The sequence below is a fragment of the Halichoerus grypus genome, chromosome 8 (genome assembly GCF_964656455.1).
Source record: "Halichoerus grypus chromosome 8, mHalGry1.hap1.1, whole genome shotgun sequence".
NCBI classification, from domain to species: domain Eukaryota; kingdom Metazoa; phylum Chordata; class Mammalia; order Carnivora; family Phocidae; genus Halichoerus; species Halichoerus grypus.
Genome location: NC_135719.1, coordinates 58798450 through 58820276, shown reverse-complemented (window position 1 = coordinate 58820276; position 21827 = coordinate 58798450). Strand labels below are relative to the sequence as shown.

At 37.2% G+C, this 21827-nt stretch overlaps 1 protein-coding gene across 1 annotated transcript in view; it reads left to right on the top strand.

Moving 5' to 3' along the window:
• Window positions 1–21827, top strand: part of UNC13C (unc-13 homolog C) — a 559379-nt gene that overhangs the window by 265523 nt on the left and 272029 nt on the right. Inside the window, exons 13-14 of the mRNA XM_078079321.1 lie at window positions 8826–8982; window positions 20534–20602. Coding sequence (XP_077935447.1) covers window positions 8826–8982; window positions 20534–20602 — 226 coding nt within the window. The remainder of the gene's footprint in view (window positions 1–8825; window positions 8983–20533; window positions 20603–21827) is intronic.

Here is a 21827-nt window from a genome sequence, read left to right as displayed (position 1 = left end):
ACACTCAGTGGGGTGTCTGCTTGGGATTTTTTGTCTCCCTCTCCCCCTCCCCCAACTTGCACACAAACTCTCTGCCTCTCTCTTTCAAATAAATAAATCTTAAGAAACAAAGTTCACAGTTGCCAAAAGCATGCAAAATGGAACTTGAAAGAGTAAGCTGGTGTACGTTATCTATTTTACCTTATAAATGTTTTAGAGCATACCATATTGATTGATTATTTATAATAATTTAGAGAAGTATCAGAGTACTGACATTCTTCTGTTAGGTGTTGAAATGTAACTTTCAGGGATTTTTTTTTTTTTTACCATATTTTCCAAGCGATACTCCTGTAACTGAATTGTATATTGACTCCTAACCGATTGTTGGCCAATGAGTAACACAATTTTTAAAAAAGAATTTATGAATAACCAGCTATATCTTCAAATTTAAATTGGTTGCCTTTTGGATCAGTGGTATTTTCCTGTTGTCTTGAAACTTTGCTTCAGGGGATCCAGAAAACCAACCAAGCAACAACAGCAAAACCTAGAACTACATATGTCAAACTTACCTCAGAAGTATTTCCCTTAATTTTAAAAACACAAAGTTGGGGAACGCAGCTTCAAGGAAGAAACAGATGTCCTGTCTACATAATAAGGGCATTTACAAATTTGGGAAAGGACAAAACTGCTTAATTTTTGTGGGCTTTCCTAGATACGATTTGATCAGAAAAACAAATCAAAACTCAGTTTCTTTTGATTTTTAAAATCTACTTATGCTTAGCCAAATCCCCAAGTAACCTCATAATCTTCCTGTTTTTACTGGAGATTGCTGGTTTCTTTTAAGCCTACTCCCATTTCTTTGAAGATGGATTTGGAGCAGAAATAAAGGGGAAATGGGTATTAAGCCAGAGAGTCTGGTTGTATGTTATTACATTTTCCTCATGTGTATTTCTCATCATAAGAAGGAGGTTGAATCTGTTTTGCTGGTAAATAATCTGAACATTAATACTGAACTTCCCAGTCCTCTAAGGTACCTCCTGCTTATTGTAAATCTCTCTCCTTTTACCACAAAACATTTTCTATAAGGGCACAATTTATTGGCCCAGTTTGTTGCATAAAAATATACTCTTTGTTTTGGAACATTCATGAGGGAGGTGGAAAGGGATTATAATTTTCCCATTTGGACAGCCGATTGATCAAGACCAGGAGGATTTGTTCCCACATGGTAAATCCATCTTTAAAAAAAAAAAAAGGGCAGTTTTCCAATATATGATAGCAAGAATGAGAGTCTGTTTCCTTTCCAAAGGAGCACACCATTTTACATATTTTGCATCGTGATGTTGGGCATCGAGTCTGTTTTCATCATGAGAATTTTGGGAGTCCTTGATGCTTTTTATCTATCTATGCAAACACAAATGCTCTTAAAAACATTCTGACAGACTTGCTGTTCACCCCTAAACACATGCAGGGAATTCCATGTCAGCATCAGGGATTAGTTGTCCTCTGGAGGTGATTTCTGTCAATCAAATACATTTTAACTTAGTGTTTAATGAGTCATTTATTGTATAATGAAGCCCCAGGTGTCTCACAGAATCTGAGATTTCATTAGACTGTGGTCATGCATCTGTAATACCAAGTGAGAAATGCATTTAGTCAGTGTTTTTCACCTTGGTGTTCTTAACAAACAACCTTTACTTTGGTACTGGCCCTCTTAATTGAATTTATATTTGAACTAGAACTATTGGGATATAGTTTATCTTAAAGGCACTAGTCAGTTTTAGCTGCTTGAGCCGTGGGCCTGCTTTCTAAAGAGAGTGCTGCATAACTGATGAACGAATCACTCATTCCTGTAAGAAATATTTATTGAGGGCCTACCATGTGCCAAGGAGTTTTTTAGGCGCTAAGAATACATCAGCAAACAAGAAGTCAAGATCCAGTCTCTCATGGAGTCCCCATTCCAGAAGATACAATTCATTTATCTGACAGACATTCTGAGTATTTAAGTATGAGGACTTATACAGGGCATTGGGATACAGAAGTAAAAGATATCTCTTGCTTTAGTGAGCTCCTTATCTAGAGCAAAGAGGAAGAAGAAATTAAATAACAAGAAGACAGCGTAATTGAGGTGTACATGGGTACTGTAAGAGCGTAGACATGAAGGGACCAAATCCAGGCACAGGTGAAGAGAGGTGTCAGAGAAAGCTGATGGTCAGCCTGAGGGTCCCAGCCTTACTTGCTCTTCAGCTTCCACCATTCCTCTAAACCCTACGCATTTCCTTACTTTCCTGTCTCCCACCACTGCCTCATACTCAAAATCTCTGTAGTTGAATTCCAGCAATCCATAGCATTTATGAAAAGTTATGATGCTTTTCACCAAAAGAGAAGTGGTTCCTTAAGTGTTTGACCCCCTCCTTAGTGACAAGCATGTATGCAATCACTGAAATGCATGCTAATTTGGATTTTAGGGAGCAAATGTGATAAATACTGTTGTAGTATATTTCTGACATTGGGACTACAGATAGTCTTTCCTTTCATCTTGAATTGTTTCTTGAAATCTCCAAAGGATCTAAAAATTATTATTGTCTTTATGGTGCTTCCTTCCAATCACTTTGCTCTTATTTTTATCAAAAAAAAAAATTGATCTTTAAATCTTTTGAATCAAAGGCATTTCGATCCCTTGAAAACCACAAGATGATGTGATTAGGGACAATTGTCTCTAAAAAGGCAGGTGAGTTAGATGATTGTCCCCCCCCCCCACCCCCATCGTGATATCTATGAAACAATAACAAGTGAACTGAATCCGGATTTATAAATTGAAATACACGTGACTTCCCAACATTTTGCCAATAATATTTGAGAATCAATGCTTGATAATGTTGTAGCAATTGCTTTAGCTGAAAACATGCCAGTAACTGTCTCATTGTTGGCAATTTAAGCATCATCTTTTTGAGTTTGTTACTCTAACTTTTCCAATGAAGCTGAAATTCCATTTGTTAAATTGGTTTGACACTAACCCCATTTTCTTCAAAAAGCAAAGTCAGGGGATTTAAACATTATTAATCCATTGTTTTCAATCGTGTCTGTGTCAGGAAATGTTAGCATTTTCAGAGATTACAATCATGCTTTTCGACCTATTTTATTTGAAGGTGTACTTTTTGAAGGGGTGGTTTGCTGCAAGGATCTGTTCAGTCGTTTTAAATTGCTAATTGTACTTTAAATCCTGTTTTCCCTCTCCCTCCTAGAACAATGTAAGTAGCATTGAAACTACAGCCTTTAAAAGGAATTGATTTTCAAGGAGATGCTTAGAAGCAAGAAACTTCACCTTGGCAATAACCACACATAAAGAAGAGGCACACAGAAAGTCAGAGGGAAGTGCTTTGCAAATTGAAGACTATGTAGAAGCCTGTTAGCTGATAACTACCAACCAGCAAAGGATGCCTGCAAATGACTCCCTTGTCCCCTGTTTTCTGGCCATCCCTATTAACCATGGGCTCCAATAGAATCAAATGTTGATAGTGGGAGGAAGTAATGTTTATGGCTGGACACAACCAATTATCTGTATTCAGAGATGCATAGCATGTTAAAGCTTGGAAGGATTAGATCTTTTCCCTTCAGAGATGGAGAAACTGAATCGAGGAGTGATAAAGTTACTTTTCTAAGGTCACAGAACAGAGCTAGGATTACAGTGAATCATGCCTATGCCGTGATACCTGTAACTCTAAATTGGCCACTGTGAATCCCTCTATCTACCCCACATACCAAAAAAGCAATTTGCTATTCTTTTCAAGGTTCCCAAGAAGTGTAGCCACTAACCCTGATTAATACTTACTCTTCTTCGAAATTTAAGTCTCTTTTTTTCTTTCTTTTCATCATCTAAGAAATGTGTACTTTGATGCTTAATATTTTCTTGATTATATTGACTGCCTAATCATTTACCATTTAGGTTAAAAAGTGAATGTGAAATGGCAAGTTCAATGTAGACTGTTGTTTGGTACCATTTGTAACTTACCATGATCCTATTCACAGTTTCTAGGAAAGGACAGGTAGGGGCTCCTGGGTGGCTCAATTGGTTAAGGGTCAACTCTTGATTTCGGCTCAGGTCATGATCTCAGGGTTGTGAGAGTGAGCCCCTCATCTGGCTCTGCACTAGGTGTGGAGCCTGCTTAAGATTCTCTCTCTCTTTCTCCTTCTCAAAAAAAGAAAAAAAGAAAAAAGAGGTATTTTTTTTTTTTTTTTACCAATAGGGAAAAGACTACATTCATAGGAGTGACCTGAAAATTCTGAATTTTAATGCTTTATTTTTAAAATTAATATAAAATGCATAAACTTTTTTTTCAAATGCTTACACCTTTATTCTTAGTATTCCAACTCCCGATTAACTCCAGAGTCACTAGTTTTAAGAAGAACATTTTAATGTAAGTTCTAAGAAGTGACAATTATTGTATCTTTAATTTTTAGGTATGTTGAGATGTGTTCAATTTAATTCCGACCAAATTAAGGAGGACCATATTTATGACTTTATTTACCTTCTTCCTTTTACCAGACAATGAAAATTTTATTGCTTACAATTTTAATTAGCTCACAAGAAAAACACCATTGTAAGGCTAATTTGATATTAAAACTGATGTAAAGTTCTGATGAGATGAAAAGTAGCATTAAATGAAATACTGGGTTTTTCTCATTGTTCTCCTTTGATTTCCACATTTTCACCATTCTCATCTCTGTATTTTGCCTTAGGGAGTTATGAGTGAAAAATCATTCCATTAATATCTTCAAAATTAACTCAATATATTTTATTTAGTGAAATCAAGGTGGTATCTATTTTATAGTAATTTTATGGTAATTTTTTTTTTTTTTTTTTTTGCATCTACACGTTAACCAGAAACTGGTAGGTCTATGATAAAACTTTGAAAGAAAAAACATTTTATGGGTGATTTGTTGTTGACTTCTTCTGTAAAAATCTTGTTTAATAGTATTTTAAAGACTAATATAGGTTATACACTTTCATATGTTAAAATAATATGTAAAGATATTTGCATCTTGCTTGTTTGGCAACTTACAGGATTCCTTTGAATCAGTATTTGTTGACCACCTGGGTATTGTCAGTATTCACTTAAAGACCTTAAACTGGAAGCCAAGCCTCTAAAAATGTTCCCCTCTTTCCCATGACTTTATTTAAATGCAGCTCTCCTTTAGATTAGGAAAATATATTTACCTGCTCCTATTTGTGGGTTCTCCATAAATAAGAACTGGATTTTTTAACCCCCTGGATAATCTAAACAAGCTGTGAACTCTTGCTGGAAGTAAAACTTTAGAGATTATATATAATCCCCAGGATATACTGTTCCCAGTGTTCTTCCAGCCCTTTTTTTCTAACTAGCTTCAAAGCCCATTGCCTATTCCCTGTTATACAAGCTGTATTACAATCTTGGGAGTTGTATACTCTTTAATGGATATAGAGTGAGTAGGTGTGGGAAACAGGAGGCAGCTCTTTACTGCCTTGAGAAGCCATTAGCATGGAATAGGGAAGTGATTGGCAGCCTTGCTGGCCAGCAGCCTACGCCCCAATCTTAGATACAGGGTCTACAGTGTATGTTTGCTAGAAATATCTTCCCATTTCCTCTCTAGTCAGGTTAATATTTTAGGAGTTTAGACACTAGTCAGCCACTGAACATCTCTCAATCTAGCCAGCTGCCCTAAAGTTAGGCAAAGTCCTCCCAGATACTGGGAAATCTTTGATTGGTACTCTAATGCCTAGTGCTTTTATGACTTGACTTTCTGTTTTGTTTTTCTCAGATATTTCCATGGGAAGTTTCAAGGGGTGAATCATATGCAGCTAGCTACCTCCCATCATACCCCAGAAATTATCTCAGTTAAATTTAAATCAGAAAGTAAAGTATTTTTGTCTATCCTCTAAGATAAATACATGCCTAACACTCTGGAAAATTTTAAATATATAGCGGTTATAAGCAGAATGCTATTAACCTTCAAAGTTATTGTCATCATTACTGTTAACTGTTATGCACTTCAACAAATGTTTACAAAGCAATTATCCGTTTTGAGAACTGTCATACTCAAGGTAACCAACCGTCCTGTATACGCTAACTCTACATAAATAACTTTGGCTCATATTGTTTTTGTTTTCATTAATAAACATTGGTCAACTCCTATGTATAAGAAAACACTATGCTAGAGGCAGGCTGAATTAAGATGATAACCAAGCATGAACTAGACACATGCTGAAAGGAACAGATAGATGTGCAAGTAATACACAACATTGAAGAGAGAAGGAGGAGGATAAATTAAGAGAAAGATATACTCTAGTGGTTAAGAGAGATGGTTTTAAACTTATATTGCCTGAACTCCAATAGTTTGGGTGTTATTACAGAAGTATCCATTGGATAGAGGAAGTTAGGAGGCCCGGAGATGGAGGACACAGGTTCAAAGGCTGATTGGAGCCCAGTAGTGGTGAGCCCACAGAGGAGAAATCAGAGGGGAATGTCTGAGCCAAGGTCTTGAGGATTAGAGTTCATGTAATGGCCATGGAAGAGTAAAGAGTTTAGTGTCCCTAGAATTTGGTCCAATAAATATTTATTCAACATGTCTAAATGTGAGATACTGTGTTAGGCATTGGATATATAGTAATGAATCCACTTATAGACTAATGGAGAGAATTAGTCACATAAGAGATGTAATACAATTATGCAGAAGTTATGAGAAAAGCCAAACAGAGTGCTAAGGGAGAGTAAGTTCGAATGTGCATATTGTGCCCTGGTGGGTCTCAAAGTGAGGCTGGGCTAAGAATTAATGCATGACTCAGAGATAGCCAAACCAAGCATGGGGCTTGCTGTCACAGATAGGTAAAAGATATATTCCAGAGGAATGGAAGAGAAAAAAACCAAGGCACAATGGGAAAAAAATATTGTGTACAGTGAACCCTAGCAATTTTAGGTTGGTAGAGCCCAAATTTCCCAGCGAATACCCTATATCCTATACCAAGCTTGCTTGTTTATATCCCCAGCCTTCCCATATTATGCTCATTTTTCCCCTCACGTGGCTTATAAGCAATGAACATTGTTCAATAATTGTGTCATCTTCATTATAAAACTTTCAATTTCACCTACAGAATTCACACTAGAAGCACCTTCAGAATATTTATGTTTCTCCATTATTTCTGCTTACAGTCCCTGCTAAACTGTTACCAATCTCATTGGGGTCCAAAAATCAGAGGGTGGCAGCTAGCAGATTTAAATACTGTGTAACACTCAGCTGCATCAGGGAGACATGGATCCTTTTTTTAAAACCAAGAACAAGATTGTTCATCCTGGTGACCTCCAGTATCCCTTTAAATACATAATGCATGTTCAGGATAATCAACTTCTGGTCTTTGAGTTTCTTACCAATTTATTTTGACAACTGATGTTTCTATAACTCTTGTTCCCCCTAGGTATGTTTAGTTTCCTTGTGCCATCCCCTGTACCAGTGCATTTAGTTCTTGCATATTCCACAACTCTTAACCTCTAACTTTGGGTCTAACAAATTTCATTATTTGTGAATTGCTCAAAAAAAAAAAAAAAAAAGATATATAATGTTAGGAGTTTTTTAATTTCTGTGTTTAATATCTTTATATTATTTGTGATATTCTTAATAGATATAATTAATTTAGTGTATAATAAAGTCAAAATAGGTATCATTTACCTAAAAGAAGCAATCAGTGATAATGTATTTCTAGGGTTAAGTAGCAAAACATCATGCAACTCCCATGACATGCTTTGTTATTGGTAATCCTCAAAGATCCATGTTTAAAACTTAGACCTACTTTTATCAGCTAGTATCATGACAAGCTGCATGAGTGGCGTGGCTGAGATCTAAGAGAAACCACCATTTCCAGGACTATCCTCCATTTCTCTTCAGGTGTCATTCAGGGCATTTATGTTTGTACATTCCGTGTTTGAGTTCAGTAATACAGACTTCAGAGATGCCTAAGTGGAGGATAAATTACTGACGTATGAGAGCAAAATAGGATCAGATTACGTACTGAAGATTTCTTTCCTCTGCATTTTATCTTTTCACTTTTATCGTAAGCTGTGCTTTCAATTTCCAAGTCTTTTGTTATAGTTCAAATGAAACAGGTTTTCTTCAGAGAAGTAACAGAACTGAATGCTCGATGCCTCTGATGTCTGTGAATGATATTATTCAAGGTTTAAAAGAAATGGTCTTTAAGCATTGAGCTTGCATAATTCAATCTGTCCTCGCTATTCGTCTGTTTGCCTTATTAAATCGTGGTTGCAGCAAAATGCTAGGGAAACAGAACTGCTTCTGGAAGGTATTCTAATGACAAAAGTCCAGAAACTGGACTCAAGTCAGATGTTAAGTTCACTCGCTCAGTAGACGTGTGATGAAAAGAGAGCCTCTTGCTTCATCAGTGTGATAGGAATACAAGAATGAAAGGGCATTCTGGTTGAAATAGAGCATTTCAGGAACTGAAGTAAGTGACAGCATAGTTGCTGGAGAAGGGGAGACTCCCGTGTAATTGTTTTCCAGCAATGCTGGATTCCATTGGAAATTGCACTTTCAGTGTGTACACACAACACTCCCACACTTGAGGGGAATTCTGCACTCATCCCTTTGACAGATCACATTCTAATTAAGCCACTTCACATTTGTGAATGAGAAATTTTTAAAAGCTGAGATTGCTTTCTCTTTCATTTAGTAGAGACTGTGGGAGTTTTCTCTCTTTTTCAAAGATGTAGTTAAGGAATTAATCGCTGACATTAGAGGGCACACTGTTACATGAATTCATTGGTTTATGTTTATTTAAAGTGCTCAATGTTTTTGTCTTGTAGGCACTTCTCATGTTTGTCTTCTAAATACATGTGCCCTGGTGTCCCTGCTGTCATGAGCACCTTGTTGGCGAATATAAATGCTTTCTATGCTCACACAACAATTTCAACAAATGTACAGGTTTCTGCCTCAGATCGATTTGCCGCTACCAACTTTGGTGTAAGTATTTTTGGACTTTCAAATTCCTACTAACTTAGGGGACTTACATTTTCTTTTCTTTTTTTTTTAAGATTTTATTGATTTATTTGACAGAGGAAGAAACAGCGAGAGAAGGAACACAAGCAGGGGGGAGTGTGAAAGGGAGAAGCAGGCTTCCCACTGAGCAGGGAGCCCAATGTGGGGCTCCATCCCAGGACCCTGGGACCATGACCTGAGCCTAAGGCAGACGCTTAATGACTGAGCCACCCAAGCGCCCCCTGGGAGTTACATTTTCAACATACTTTGGATTCCAGATATTCTTGGAATCTTACTGCAGGAGGCGCATCTTTTAGGGAATATCTTTTAGTATAATGGGCAAAAGCTAAAAGTTCATTGGAAACATACCCTGTAAAATAACTTTGGCAGTCAGTAGGCATCTTCATGGAATTAAGTCTTCCTATCTGGAATGACCTTTTCCAATGAGGACACACATACATTTTCTGAAAGAGTAGTGGGATTTTATAGGACTTTCTCCATGTATGCAGATTTAGGATTCACCATTTCAGATGCTGTTCCCTGGTAAAAGTGAGTTTGGTTGACTTCTCTGGAGTCTATTAGGCTCCCTTTATACCTCCGATTGGTTTTTACTGGTGTTGCTAGATATCGGCACATCTTCTAAGTAAAACATAGTAGGTGTATAAAGAGTCTTAAGAGCTATCTGTACCTAATTAAGACTGTCCATCTGAAGTATTCAAATGCACCAAGGATACGATGAAAAATAGAAATGCAGGTATCCCAAGGAAACTCAAGTATTTAGCTGTTGCACCTGTCACTGGAACTCATTCTCTATAAGCCTCATTAAGTTGAAATTGACAAGACTGGAAATCAGATATAAATTAATAGTAACTGCAGTATAATTGTGCAGATCAAAACTAAGACAAAATTAGTGAAGATGGAGAAGGAAGGACAAATTGTAGAGTTTTTCATGGCATAGAATCAACAGCACTTGGTGTCTTTGGTGATGTGGACAGGGAAGGAAAGGGAAAGCTGTCTGGAGAGATTCCCACAATTTTGACTAGGGCAGGTACCTGGTTGGCAGTAGCTCTGTTCAATAACCCTATGAGACAGGTATTCTTATTCTCGTGTGTGTGTATACATGAAACTAAGATCCATTGTAGGAGAATGACATTTTCATGACAACATAGTTACTTTTTCCACTGTACTTCCGAATGGGTTCACTGAGTAGATTTTTGTTATTGATTATGTTGTTAGAAATTAAATTTTGGGATATGTGTCATAGAGTAGAGACAAATGAGACTCAGCAAATAAAAGTGTGTGAAGTCAGTAGGGGGAAAATATGCTGCTGTGTATACTCTTTTTCTGTCCTTTTCATCTGAAAGAAAATGCATGTGAGGCATGTGAGATGAGTTGGAATGAATCAAAGGAAAAAGTAATTATTATTTAATGACAAATCAAATTAAGTGCTAGTAGAAGAAAACACTATCTGGGTTAGGAGTCATGGGATTTGAGTTTGTATTCAAATTTAGCAAGCCAGTCCAGTCATTCTAGCCTCAGTTTCTCAGTCTGCTCAATGAAGATAACAAAAGCTCTCTAATGTGTTTCTCAAATTGAAGATGAAAAGCAAATGAAGTAAAATATAATAAGCCAGTTTGTAAAAGTTGAAAATGCTCTATAAATATTAGGTATGAGGATTTCATCTCTCCTGCCCTACCTACAGTATAAACAGCATACCATCAGTTACTTCCGTTAGACACATTGAGTCTTATAAAAGCCAGGACCAAAGAACATTCACTGGCCAACTCAACAAAATACTGTTAAAACCGATAACAGAACATCAGAACGGTTTTCTTATAAAAACCTCATCTTGATAATAAGATTGTCTTGAGATTTTACCTGTAACATAAAGCACTCAGTGTTATGTAATTGTTTTGCTTTTAACATTGTGCCTGGGCACCTTGTAGAGAATAAGCCAACCTTGTGGAACACTGAGCTTTTATAGCTCTGAAAAAGAAGACGTGTCTATATGATTAATATCCATCATAAAAGCTACCTGGAGGAAAATGAGATAGAACTTCCTGCTGACCCAAAGAAGAAAAACCAAATTGATTTCACTATTTTTCAGTGACAACATGATTATAAAAAACTTTATTTTGTAAATCAAATAACTTATTGTAGAAGAGGGCCCCCCAAAAAAAGAAATTTTTTCCTCAAACTACATTTTGATAAATTGATGATTTGGTATATAAATGTGACTGTATTTTTCTCTACCTACTGAAAATAATGCTATTTGCTCAGTCAGATATACCTAAGTATAACATCTCCCACCTCCAACTTAGGGCCTAAGGTTCTTATTTACCTGAATTCTGAATCTGATCTGTTGCTCCTGACTTAAGAACACCTTTATATTGGTCCTTCATCCTTCTCAAAGGTATAACCCAGACATTTTGAGTATACAAATAATAAGCCAGTGGAAAGAGCTTTTCTTACTTATGAGGATTGTAAACAAACATATTTAGGAAAAGAAAACCATCACTGTTACAATTCAGACATTTTTGTGTACAATTGTTATTTTTGGTCATGGTTTGGATGAAAAATGTTCACGAATGAAGTGAAAAGGACAGAATACTTGGGTGTGAAGAAGAGGAACAAGCAAACTTTGTTGAAGAAAATGGTTAGATAAATTGGATGAAAATGATAAACAATGTCATATTATGAAAGACAAGGGAAAACTATTTTGAGAAAAGGAATCTATATAAAGACTGTCAACTGTTGCAAAAAGTTCAAGTAAGATGGGGAAAGAAATGACCCCTTTAAATTTGGGAAATAGGAGGTAATTATTTAGTCAAGTAGTTGACATTGAAGCCTAATTTCGTTGGGTCCTTCAGTGAATGGCATAGATGAATAGTTGTGTAAATTAGGTTCATTTATTCACTAAAATATAATGCAATCACTAAGAATCATGTTTTTAAAGAAGAGTTCATAAAATTGAGCACTGTCCATGATATAATGATAAATGAAAAAAAAATTAAAAATTCTATAAACATTCTAATTCCAACATTGAAAACAACACACACAACTGGTTTAGAAATAAGACTGGAAGGAAATGTGCCAAAATGCCAATGATACAGCCACCTGGTGGGATGACAGCTAATATTTTGTTGTTTTGCTTTATATTCATCTTTATACTGACATTGTAAAACTTTCTTATGTTAATTTTGTAATAAACATATGAATGAAAGGGTGAATATGGTCCAGGAAACAGACTATTTTGTTAAGGAACTGGACTGAAAAGGGAAAGCTTGGTCAAGGGAAGATATTGTCATGAAAAAGATTTTATTTTTACTGGCTGGTTGGGTAGGGATGTTTTTATTTAATAAGGTAAATTGAAACATGTTTATAGATTATCAGGAGAGGGACTAGTTGTGACAGTGAAGTTGCAGATTTATCAAAGGGAGAACATGTGATGCCGTGACATCACAGAGGAGAAAGAAGAAATGTAGTCAAGAAGACAAAATAAGGGACATTCTTTGGAATAAGAAAGGACAAGTTCCATTCTGAAATTTCAGGAAGAGTGTAAGTGTCCTTGCAGAGAACTCTGACCTTTTGATATTGGAGTGAAAAGCTGGGATGTCACACCCCATTTCCCTAATCTTCTCTGTGGTTGTCTACAAGAACAGGAAATGCTCATCTACAAGACAGGGGCTATGATACAGATGCAGGAGGTGAAGGAGGTTGTAACAGGTTTGGATACGTTACCAAAGGGAATAGAAAAAGAAATGCTTCAGGTCCGTGTCAGAAGAATTCCTAGTAAAGCTGAAGGTCTCATTTGATGTTGAAAAGCATAAATCACATTGTCACAACAATGCATGTGGCTGTGAGATTTTCTCAGAATTTTGCAGCATTCTGATGCTCATGTAACAGATATGGCAGAAGATTGGATTGACTTCAGGTTGAAATTTTGTAGAAAAGAGGCAATGAAGGGTGAGTGAATTAGTACATAGATGAGGCTGTTGAGAGAAAAGTTGAAGTGCTTCACCAGGGGGTCTAGGTTTGAGAAGTTGCACCAGGAGAGACAGAGACAAAAAATTTAGGTAGGAACATAATATGTTTCAGTTAAAATTTCAAAGGGGAAAGTCTTGGGTCCAAGATGTAGCTCTGGAAGTAGACTGTTGAAAATTGAGCGTAAAACAGTTATAGTTTACTTAAACCTGCTCATAGGCAGTGACTGTTGAATTTTCAGGAATACTGCAAGCTAGTTGTTGAACATAGCAGTCCTTGAAACCAGAAGTTTGAGAATACTAATATCATGGAAATTGGCAAATGCTAAAAATCAAGGCATTTTTCTTTTGAAGAGATGATTTAGCAGCACACCATTGAGTGAAAAGGTTGTTTGGAGTCAAGATTAAAGAACTTTTTTGGATAAAAATCCCCGTGGGTGTGGAAAACACCATGGGTAGATCGAGGGTTGGAAAGGAAGAAAACATAAGTTGGGGTTCAATATCTCAACTTTAAAGAAAAGTCTTTAGAAAATTTATTTAGTTATCTTAAAATGCAAATAATGAATTATTAGTAAAATTAATACTTATCTAGTTCATTTTTTTCCCTAACATATATACCCTCTTTGACCCAGCCAGTGTTCAGCAAAAATAAATAAGCTAATACTAATAAATATTTCTTTGTCATTACATATGTTCTTTTCAATATGTATTCATGCGATACCTCACATAAGGCACTACAGCAGGTAGTGGAGGTACTGAAAGATAAATGATGACCTCTGCTCTCTGAAATTAATAGGATGGTCACATAACCTTATGTAGCGATAACCATAAGTCACTCGCAAAGTGTGATTAGTGTCAAAGGAGGTTATACTTACAAATTTGCTTTGAGAGTGAAGAGGGGCAAGTGATTGATTCTTTTCAGGGCCCATGAAAGTTTGACAAAAGGAACAGAGCTTTTGGGGATGAGTAGTATTTTCCAAGGTCCAAGAAGTAGTAGGGAGCTACCTTAGGTCCGGAAAGACATTTGAGTAAAGTCAAGAGTAAAGATACAAAATAAGTTCAAAGTGTGTGGAAGGTAGCCTGCCTACTGAGTAGGGCAATTAGAATAAAAGATGGTAGTATAAGGAGAAGCTGTGCTCTTGGGTTGATAGTAGATTGTTGAGGGCCTATAAAGCCTACTGAGATGTTTGAATGTCGTTCTTGAAGCTTAGGGTAAAGTCTGATAGAATCTTTGATTTAGAAAGTTAACTCTGTAGAAGAAATGTTGTAGAGGGAAGATAGAGAATGTGTTTCCAGACACAGTTCAGGTGGAGTAATAGAAACCATCCTAGAAACTTTCAGTAGAAAGGGATTTGACATGGGATTAGATGCTTATAATACCATGTGAAGGACTGGAGGAAGATTCTTCTGTAATAATTCTCAAAATATTGCAGTGAAACTGATTTGCAAGAGAAGTTGTGAGCTTGCTTAGAGTCAGGAAGGTGAGGAATCAGAAAGCTGCTTCTGGTAATGAAGCTATCTTTTTGAAACCACAAAGCTAGTGACCAGAGACTGGGAAATGAATGTCTCCAGGACTTGACTTAGCAGCAGAAGTAAAACCGGAAGCCAGAAGTGGGCCTCCATCTCCTGTCTGCTTCCCAAACATAGCAGTACACATGCATCTAATAGGCAGGAACTAACATAATTGCATGAACTTGCAAAGAAGTTTGGCAAATATGGTGCTTAGTTTTCCAGTCTCAGAACTATAGGAAGCCACACTGAAGAAAGGAGGAATGAGTAAACCAGTTCTGGTATTGCACACAGGAGGACTAGATGGAAATTAGTGATAGGGCTGATGTGTTAGTCCTGACAGGGCAAAGTGATGGTGCATGAGGACCATGGCTTGTAGAAAATGAAGTGATGTGGCAAGGGAGAAAATGGATGTGGGAAACATGTTAGAAGAAATGGTTTCTTTTATGACTTGACAAATGATTAGTTCTGGGCAAAGGTGGATCTAGGTTTTGTGCTGCCTCAACCTTATGTAATTTGATGGGACTCTTTTTCTGAAGAATACAAATTGTGAATAGAAAAGTAATATTCATTTCTAATAAAAAATGAATCCCGGGGCACCTGGGTGGCTCAGTCGTTAAGTGTCTGCCTTTGGCTCAGGTCATGTTCCTAGGGTCCTGGGATCGAGCCCCACATCGGGCTCCCTGCTCGGCGGGAGGCCTGCTTCTCCCTCTCCCACTCCCCCTACTTGTGTTCCCTCTCTCACTGTGTCTCTCTCTGTCAAATAAATAAAATCTTTAAAAAAAAAATGAATCCCAATGAATTATAAGTTACTATAATATGACACCACAAACATTACAAATTCCAGAAAAACAAGATAGTATTTTCATTAATTAACTTCCTGCTACATCTCTTTAAAAGTTTTTCTAGAATTTTTGATTGCAGATTCTTTGATTACTTCTTCATACGATGAAAATCTTGAAATGTAATTTTTTGTTGAAAAAATAATGCAGTCTTTAGCAGAGTTGATCAAACTTTTTTGAGTTGATCAGACTTTTTAATTTGATGTTTTAGAAAAGTTTCTATTAACTTCACAATTCATTGATAATGCCACATTTTAATGACTTCCATCAAGTTTGGGAAAATATTATGTTTCTTTCATATGTGATGCCAAAGCAAAAATTGCACCAGAGAGTTAAACAGGCAATGAAAACAATTTGAGGCTGTTACCGTGGTGAGAGAAGCTATGGCTCACTGTGAGCTTAGATGTACTAAAACAGAGTTTTTTTTGTTTTGTTTTGTTTTGTTTTAAACAGTTTTTAAGAGCTGGAATAAGCTGGAGAAAAAAATACCTGAGGATATTAAGGGGAAGGTTGATCAGTGGCATGTGTCCAGCGCATTAACTTATTCTTGGGTGTGCAAATATCTTTTTCTGTAATGAGGCTATCTGTGCTTGCTACTCTACACCCACCAAAATTAGTCTCCTACCCTCCCCACAGAGGCTGAGATGCAGATACTATCCTTTTGATAGCTCCCAAGTACTTGAGGAAGACATTCGTGGATTGTAAAGCAACCTGGCAAGAGGCTTTTAAAGAGATGTACATTTCAAAAAAAGATTTACATTTCAAAGGGGCAGAGAAAGAATTTACAAGTATAAGTTTTTTTAACCAACTGAGCCACCCAGGCGCCCGCTACAAGTATAAGTTTTTTTAAAGAGAATGCTCTAATAAAAAAAAAAAAGAGAGAAATCAGGGCCTAGAGTCGGGAAGAAACCCGTTTCTAAAGTTCAGTCAAACTGAGGGAGATGTTGAGGCTCTCTGGGTCAGCGAAGAGTACCATCTCAGGGCTTTTCCAGCTTGCCTATGAAATGACTGCTTAAATACTCCTTGAATTGATTACATTTATTAGTTTGTCACTGATACCATCATTGTAGTGACATTTTATAATTTTATGATATCTGTTGATACCAGTATTAATCTCAAATCAACAAGAAATGTAGACCAATTTCCAGTATGTTCCCATGATTAACTAAATTATCAAAAAATATCAAAATAGGTTATGTATAATTTCTATTTGAAATGTTCTGTTCTTCTTAATGAATTACTGCTTTTGATATGTTCCGGAAAACAAAGTACTTACAGTTAGCTGGTCCAAGTCAGAATAATTTTTATCCTATTTTTATGACGTTTACAAAACCCTGAGATCATGTGAACACATAGCTAGAGTTCTTCCTGGGGAAGCTGAAGTAAGTGAGGGCCCCCAGGGCTGAAGTGTCATCAGCTTCAACTTAAATCGGCCCCTGCTTCTGGCCTGAGATACTGAGAAACAAAGAAATGGAAGAGAGAAGCGGAGGCTGACGCAGAGGTTTTCACACCCTTTATGAAGACTTTCCCTTCTCCAGTTCCCAGGATCCCAGGGCAATACATTGACATTTCTTGTTGATTTGAATACACTTGTGGGGTAACAACTGCCTCCCCCTCCTCAAAATCTCCCCTGTGCTCTTGGGCCACAACCAGCCCCCCAGCTAGTTTTGTATGGGTCCTGGAGATAAGAATGGCTTCCACATTTTAAACGGTTAAAAAATATCAAAAGAAGACTATCGTTTTACTGACGGCGTTTTGGAATAGAGGTGAGGTTCAGTGGGGTGGAGTCTGGAGCCAACGACCAAGAAAAAATTCTTGAGATGTCTTTGGTGCAAAATGGTGGTTTATTAAAGCACAGGGACAGGACCTGTGGGCAGAAAGAGCTGCTGCCCCGGGGTTGTGAGGGGTGGCTGATTATATACTATGGGGTTGGGGGAGGTAAGGAAAAAGGGAGGTTTCAGAAAGAACTTTCATATGCTAAAGAAGACTCAAAGGATACCAGAAGCCTTGCCATTGTCAGGTTAAGGTTGTTTACCCTCTCTAGTAAGGCATTAACATTAAGATAGTTGGGAACTTCCTGGAGGAACACTGCCCACTTCAAGTATCTGTCGATGATGGGCTGAAGGTTATAAAGACATTTAATTGTATCTACATTTCCTTCTGGAAGCTAGGTTATTGATGATAGGAATGCTTTGTTCTTGTAGATTGCTAAGACATTTGTAAACTGAGGGAGACTCCTGTCTTGTAGGATTGTGATCTCTATAAATTAACTATTTGTTTTTCCTTTAGGGCAGCCAGGAGTGCCTGAGGAATGTCACATATATCCCATGGGGGGGGGGTGGTGTTGTGGGGTGTCAGCTTCTGCTTTGTCCTCAGCTTGCCTTCTGTTCCCTCATCATTATGACACATGAAAATTATATGACATTCAAATTTCACTGTCCAAGAAACAGAACTTGCTGGGAGACCAGCCATGCCCTTCGTTTCCATATCGTCTCTGGGAGCTACTGTGCTGCAGTGGCAGAGTTTTATAGTTGTGACAGGCGACAAAGCTGAAAATATTTACTGCCTGGCTCTTTCCAGACAGCTTTCTGACCCCTGGTCTAGAATTATTCTTATCAACTAATTAAACCTAAGTTTTTGATAACTGACAGCTGTATTATGATTGATGTGGCCGCTACCAAATCCCAGGCATGTGTAGACCTTACCTGACAGGAAGAACTGAGTGACAGGGCGGGTTCAGATGTTGTGGGCATGCCCCCGCAGGAGAATCATTTTTTAATCAGCCAGTCTTCTGTTATTCCTCAAGTCACACGGTGCAGGAAATAGGCCTCCTCCGCTCTTGCAAAGGCAATCTCACTCTACGTAAATAGAAATATGATAAATAAAATTAAATTTCAAGCTGTCCTGCTGTTTAAAGAATCTCTATGAAAATTCAGTCAGTAGCACACTTTTAATTTCACGTCATCTGATATTGTCTGGGATTTAGTGACAACAAGCCTGGCAGTTTTCTCCACATTTTTCTGTGTTCCTTGAATGTAAATTTTCCAGCTGGGCACTGAAGACTTATGTAGGAAGACCACATGTGTGATCTGTGTCAGTCAGAATTCTGTTCGGCTGCATGAAACAAACTTAACAAACTTAAGTAAATTTTTTTTTTTTTTCCTATGTAACCCAAGTCCAAAGGTAATAAGGAATTCAGGGCTAGTGTGGCTGCTCAGGATTGTAATTTTTGAAAGGGTGGGCAGACAGGGCTAAAGGGAGGCGTGGGGGCTCTCAGCTTCCTGCCCCACCAGGCATCATCGCTTGTTTAGCTTTTCATCTGATGGTCCCACGGCTGTTTTACCTTCTTGTGTCTAGTCTGAGTTTCAGGTGGGAGAAAGGAGAGAAACCCAGCGAGAAAAGCCTGGCAAAGAATTACATAGCAAACACTAATACAGCAGTGTTTGCCAAACTCTCCTTTAGAATCTTTTCAAATAATAATTCGTTGACAATATGCTAGCTGAGTCCATCCCCTCTAATAAACTCTATGTATCTCATTAGCCAAAGTCCTACTGCATGGCCATTGCTAAAAGAAAAGAGGTCTGGGAAGGTAGGTATTTCATAATGGACACCTATGACTCATGAGGCTCTCTTAGTAAGGAAGAATGGAAAAATGGATATCAAGCAGACAACCAGAACAGTAAGTCCTAGTGGATATAAGAGGCCCAGTGATTTGGGCATTAGCATGGAGGACTAGGGTCATGTCAGCTGTCTTGATGATTTGTACCAGTCACAGAGGTCAGATAAAACATTCCGAGACATGACATGAACACGTTAACTTTTACAATTCACTTTGCTGTGGCCTAAACTGATGATGGTAGTGGCTCTTAAATTTTTCTATTTTGATTGAGAGCTACTTATCCAGGTGGTTGCAGGATGGGGGTTAATAAAAGAACGGCATATTTCACCTCTTCCCCTGGGAAGGTATGATGAAGAGTGAGAAAGAAAAATCTAAGACCTTCAACTCATCTGTATTTTTCAATAGCTTTACCAAAGAGTCTTCTCTGCCTAAAAAGATGGCAAGCATGTTGAAGGCAAGATTCATTTCTTAAGCTCCTTCATTGGCTCCACAGGGGGTTAACACAGAGGTAATATCAAGCTTTATTGTCTGATGTATGAAACTAATAAGGGCAGTTTATTCAGAAAATTGGAGTTTCAACTTAGGAACAATTCATCAACTTCTGTTAATATTCAGCTCACTTCATCAAAATCAGGGACTTCAAGGGATGAGTTATAACCCCATAAATCCACCTTATACGTGAAAGTATTGGGAAGGTTTCTATTTTGCCCACTACCTTCCGAAGTACAATTTGTTATTTACAGAATAGTAATGTAGGCTGAGACCTTTAATGTTACTTACTTACACTCCCATATTTTTTTTCATTTTTGATTCCAAATCTGAGACTCAGAATGGGGGATTGTCTATCCTATAAAATTTGTGATTTTGATGTTTTTATCTTATCTAACTTATTTAATCAACACAACTTCATCCTTCCACTTATAAGCAAACTCCTTATTCTTATCTTCACAGCCTATGAAGAGGTCAGTCCACCCTTGATACTGCCTCAGAGGGAAGCATCAATAATTTTTTTGGCTTGATATTTTATACTTTTTTTAAAACACTAAATCATAAACATACTTTAAAGATGATTGATAGTTTCAGATTATGAAGTCTGTGCTTGTCACCAAAAGGAAAATGCTTTTTGAAATTGTTCTTGATGAGAACAATAGCTATTCCCACTTCCATGGGTATGAGAAATTTAAAAAAAACAATCATTTCTTTCTGGGGAGGTACTGTGGTGTGTGGGGATAGGAAGAGGGGTGGGTCATGATTTTTCTTGCTGACTCATAGTGTTGTGAATTAGTACAGTGGCAATTCAGTTGTCTGCACTCTTTCCAAAGTACACAACTTTCTGGATACTTTCTTATTCATCACAGAAAGGCCCTGTGGCTTATTGGTAAGAGCCTGGATTTGGTGTCAAAGAGATCTGCATTTGAAGCACTGTTATGTCACATACCAGCTCTATCATCTTAGATAATCATTGACATCTTTGAACCTTCCTTTCTATAGAATGAGAACAATAACTCAAAGAGTTGTTGGGAGGACTACATTTAGAATGACCATTTATTTCCATTCTCCTATTTTGTGTTTGCTTTGTACAGAGGGAAAAATTCATAAAACTACTGGACCAGTTGCATAACTCTTTAAGGATTGACCTGTCAAAGTATAGGGTATGTACAAAATTATCTGCCTGAAGGTAAAATGTCATGTTTGGCTGAGATGCTTTCTTGTCGTACTGTAAAAAATCATCCACTGTGTAATGGGAAAGTAAAAATGCTGGTCTTGGGATCTCAGGTTCTGTCACACTGGAAAAAGTCCCCTAAGTAAGCAAGCTGCAGTCCTTTGTTCAGGGACCTTGCCCCACATAAGCCTACATTAGTAACGTGTGTTACTATGTGTAACTTTAATTTTATAATTTTTATAATAGCAATCAGATTGAGTGGCAGCTAATCCATGAGGTAGACATGTGACAGAGTCCTCATCCTGAAAGCTCACCCCTTGTTACTGAGATATCCTGCTAATATTTCCCCAGCTTTTAAGATGCCTACTTGGACTCATTGCTTAATTCACTCTTTCTAGATCAGTACAATGTGCTCTTTTGAAGCTGTCCAGAGTTCTTGTCAACTCTTCTATACTTCACCTCCAGATGAAACACACAAAATACACACACACACACACACACAAATATATTCATGTATGTGTGTATGTAAATATATTTACAAAACATTTAGTTATAAATTCTATTTACAGAAAAATCTGTAGTAATAACTGTTGCATTCTTTAATAATTCAAACATCATTTCATATCTGCACATATGTAGATCGTCTGCATTCATGTTTAAGTTCATGATTGATGGATATCTTAATTGCATATTTCTGGAAATTTTAAAACCACATTTTGTCAAATTCACCCTTCCTGTTGGAACTGGGGCCAACACTGGTAGAAGACAACTGCTATGCAGGCAATGAAAAAGGTGTTTGGAGGCCAAAAGGGCCTGGAGGCCACCTCATTTGTCATTGTTTGGACACTATAACTCTCTGTGAGTTTGTGAATATTTAAAAATTACCTGTGGTTTTTCTGATTGCTCTTTAAAAAGCCAATCTGAAAGCAAGTTAAAATGAGAAATTTCTCAATGTGAAAATTGTTCCTTAGATCAAACATTTTCATAATTATACCTTCCCTCTACAAAGTTCTGAACATTTTTATTTTTATATCACATTTCTACCAAATCGCACTAACAAACTTGTGGAAATCCAGAGTACTTCCAGGAGAGATGCTGCCATGTAGTCTGATTTTTCTTTTAACTTTTAAGAGTTTCTTTGTGACTCTAAATGTAGCACATGTAAAAGTTCCCAAAGTTTTTTTGGGAAAAATTACCCATCTTGAGAAAATTAC